A 3948-nucleotide genomic window follows, 5' to 3' on the forward strand; every position below is an offset into this window, starting at 1 on the left:
CTCCTTAATCTCCTCATCTTTGACTAAAACCCTTTGCGTTTCATCTTTGATACATCTAACCATACCCAAATCCTTCGATTTCCTATCTCTCATCTTTGCAAGCCTATAAATATCCTTCTCGCCTTCTTTGGTATCCAACTTGTCATAAACCTCCTTATATACCTTAGACCTCGCGTTTCGAACAACTTTTTTAGCTTCCTTCTTTGCTATCATATACTTCTCCAAATTCTCATTATCACGACTCTTACTTAGATTTCTATAACACTCTCTTTTAACCTTAATAGCTACTTTGACATCCTCGTTCCACCATGATGTATCCTTACCTAGTGGTGCACCGCCTTTAGACTCACCCAATACCTCCTTAGCCACTTTTCTCATGCCACCCGCTATCTTATTCCACATTGATTCTGAATCCTCCTCGAGACACCAATCAACTTCCTTAACTACCTGTTCTACAAACATTCCTTGTTTAGCTCCTTTCAGTGCCCACCACTTAATTCTAGGATCTATCTTATGTCTATCCTTTTTGAGGCATTGTCTAATTCTAAGATCTAAAATTAAGACTCTATGTTGTGTAGCTACACTTTCTCCCGGTATAACCTTACAATCGATGCAACAACCCCTATCTCTCTTTCTAAGTAGGAAAAAATCTATCTGACTCGTATTAACCCCACTTTTAAAATGTTACTAGGTGAGACTCCCTCTTCCTAAACCAAGTGTTTGCTAAGATCATATCATAGGACAAACAAAAATCTAAAATCCTTTCTCCACTTTCATTTCTAGGTCATGAGTTGGATAATTTATCTCATGCACCTTTAGTTGTCTTGAGGCATATGCGATAACCCTACTGTGTTGCATCAAGATGCAACTCAATCCTTTATGTGATGCATCACTATAAACGATAAAACCTCCAGTGCCAGAAGGGAAAACTAACACTGGTGCAGTGGTTAATCGCTTCTTTATCTCTTGGAAGCTTTTCTCGCACTTTTCATTCCATTCGAACTTCACATCTTTCTTTGTGAGCTTAGTCATGGGAGCTGCCAATATTGAAAATCCTTTCACAAAGTGTCTGTAATAACCAGCTAACCCCAAGAAACTTTGAATTTCTGTGGCATTCTTGGGTGTAGGCCAGTTGGTTATCGCTTCAACTTTTGCTGGGTCCACCATCACTCCTTTACTAATGATATGTCCCAAAAATGACACTTGATCAAGTCAGAACGCACACTTAGAGAACTTAGCATATAGCTTATGATCTCTAAGCATTTGCAAAATAATTCTTAAGTGTACTACGTGTTGTTCCTTACTGGCCGAATATATGAGGATGTCGTCTATGAACACCACCACAAACTTATCCAAGAATGGTTTGAACACTCGGTTCATTAAATCTATGAATGCAGCTGGGGCATTCGTCAGCCCAAAGGACATGACCAAGAACTCATAATGACCATATATTGAGCGAAACGTTGTCTTGGCAACATCCTCTTCTCGAATCTTTAGTTGATGATACCCAGAACATAGATCCAACTTAGAAAAATAGGTTGCACCTTGAAGTTGATCAAATAAATCATCTATCCTTGGCAGAGGATACTTGTTCTTTATTGTCAATGCATTTAATTTCTTGTAGTCGATAGACATACGCAATGACCCATCTTTCTTTTTCATGAACAAGATCGATGTGCCCCAAGGTGATACCGATGGTCTAATAAATCCGATGTCCAACAACTCCTGCAGCTGATCTTTGAGTTCTTTGAACTCAGCAGGTCCCATCCTATATAGAGGAATGGAAATGAGTGTTGTACCTAGAGCTAGATCTATTTGGAATTCAACTTCTCTATCTGGTGGAAGTCCTAGAAGTTCTTCGTGAAAAACATCCATGAATTTTTGTACAATCTCTACCTCTGTGACTGAGAGTTTAGCATCAACTTCGGTCTTTATATAAGCCAAGTATCCAATACAGCCCTTCTGTAAATACCGATTGGCTTGAAGACATGAAATAATAGCCGGTTTCACAAGTTTTCTAATGCCTTGAAAGATGATAGTTGAGGTTTTAGGGTGTTAAAAACTGACACTTTTTTCTCGACAATTAATCGTTGCATGATGGTTAGATAACCAATTCATGCCCAAGATAATGTCCACTCCCTTAAAGTCCAATATTAGAAGGTCTACCGACAATAGACGTTCTTCGACTTGTACCATACATCCTTGGATGACTTCATCTATATACACCAACTTTCCTACTGGTGTCTCTACTTGATATTTTATTTCTAGAGATATAGGTGAAACAGGTAATAGTGCAACAAAAGTAGGGGTGATGAAACTATGTGTAGCCCTCGAATCAAAGAGAGTATGTGCACTAACACCAGAAATTTGGAGTGTACCTTCAACCACGTCAGGGCTAGTTAAGGCTTCCTGCAGAGTCACTGCATAAACTCGGCTTGAAGCAACTGGTTTGTCCCTGGGTTTTGCTTCTTCTCCCTGTACTGGCTGGGGACATTTTCTTGCAATATGTCCCATTTGTCCGCAATTGTAACATTTGAAATTCTTTTCATCGCAACGACCTTCATGCCGAAAGCCGCAATTCCTACAACCATTGTTGCCCTTGGAAGGTGGTCCTCGGTATCGAGGTTTCTTAGCTTCTGGTTGTTCAGACTTCTTTCTCTGTTGCTTATTGTTGTTTTCTGCATTGCTTCCCTCCTGTAGCTTCGAAGATCTGTCATGACCTTACCTCTTCTTGAAAAACCTCTGGGATAATAGACTAGTTTGTCCCTATTGTACTTGCTTGAGTTTCTCCTATACCTCCAGTTTTGTTGTTCGAGCATCCCAAAACTCGTACCGAGATGTCATCTCTACCAATCTGTCGAACCTCCAAATTTGCAGAGGTTCCACCATCCTCAGAATTTCAGGCTTTAGTCTGCGCTCATATAGCTTGCATTTTTGCTTTTCTGTAGATACTAAAGCCTTCGTGAATCTGGACAGTGAATTGAACTTGGCGGTGTAGGTTGCCATGCTCATATTTTCCTGTTTGAGCTTTCTAAACTCTTCTTCTTTCTCCATCCTCTCAATCCTGGGAAAGAATTGTCTGTAAAACTTGTTCCTGAAGGTGATCTAGGGAACAAACTCTCCGCTACCCAGGACATCTCTGATGGATTGCCACCAGTACTCAGCATCCCCAATTAAGTTGGATGTCGCGACCCATGCTTTCTGGTCCTCTGGGGACTGTATCGCATCCAGTGCTTTCTCTGCTTACATCATCCATTTCTCTGCTGCTACCCCTCCAGGAGTTCCATCGAACGTGGGCACTCTCATATTCTTGAACTTCTCAGCCCAAGAACTGCCTCCTGACGCTACTTGGTTTTGACTTTGATGCAGTGAATTTTGTAACAGCTCACACACAATTCTTTCTGTGGTATAGCCGGGAGGCACACCACTATCAATTGTATCACGTTCTTGCCGAGGTGAAACTGGTGAAGCACCTCCAACTTCTGCTCCCATGCTCCTTGGAGGTAAGTTGTCTGATGCCTACGGAGACACAGGACCAATGGGACTCGTGGTACTTCTCCTTGCAGAACCCTCATTCACATGCATCGCTTGAGAAGGGTATGCTTGTCTCCTGCTTACTTGGGAACCTCTTGACTGATAAGATATTCCCTGACGAGTCCTCATACTGCAACATGAGTAGAGTGATTACTAATGAATTACATTTACTTACTCATTCAGATTCTCGCAGGTTTTGCACATTCGTTGAAAGAAATTTACTATTTATTAATAAAAACAATATTTTTATAACTTTTCACGGGTTCTTCTGTAATACAACCCATTACTTACTACGAACGCTAGACAACCATATGCCTTAATTACATGTCTTAAACAAAACAAACACTAAGGTGTCGGGGTACGAGGGGTGTAAAATGGTTCTTCTTCTTCCTCAGAGTCTGAAGGAACCCTAAC

The 3948-nt window shown here is 40.9% G+C and overlaps 1 protein-coding gene across 1 annotated transcript; it reads right to left on the reverse strand.

Moving 5' to 3' along the window:
• Positions 1 to 1212: 1212 nt before the first annotated feature.
• LOC149845412 (uncharacterized) lies at positions 1213 to 3492 on the reverse strand. The gene is made up of 4 exons (XM_089987846.1): positions 3248 to 3492; positions 2797 to 3064; positions 2199 to 2694; positions 1213 to 1979 (listed from the first exon to the last, which is right to left on the reverse strand). The coding sequence occupies exons 1-4, from the start codon at positions 3490 to 3492 to the stop codon at positions 1213 to 1215; spliced, it is 1776 nt and encodes a 591-aa protein (XP_089843972.1).
• Positions 3493 to 3948: the final 456 nt, after the last annotated feature.

Source organism: Nuphar pumila, chromosome 2, assembly GCF_984573655.1.
Source record: "Nuphar pumila chromosome 2, dmNupPumi1.hap1.1, whole genome shotgun sequence".
Taxonomy (NCBI): Eukaryota; Viridiplantae; Streptophyta; class Magnoliopsida; order Nymphaeales; family Nymphaeaceae; genus Nuphar; species Nuphar pumila.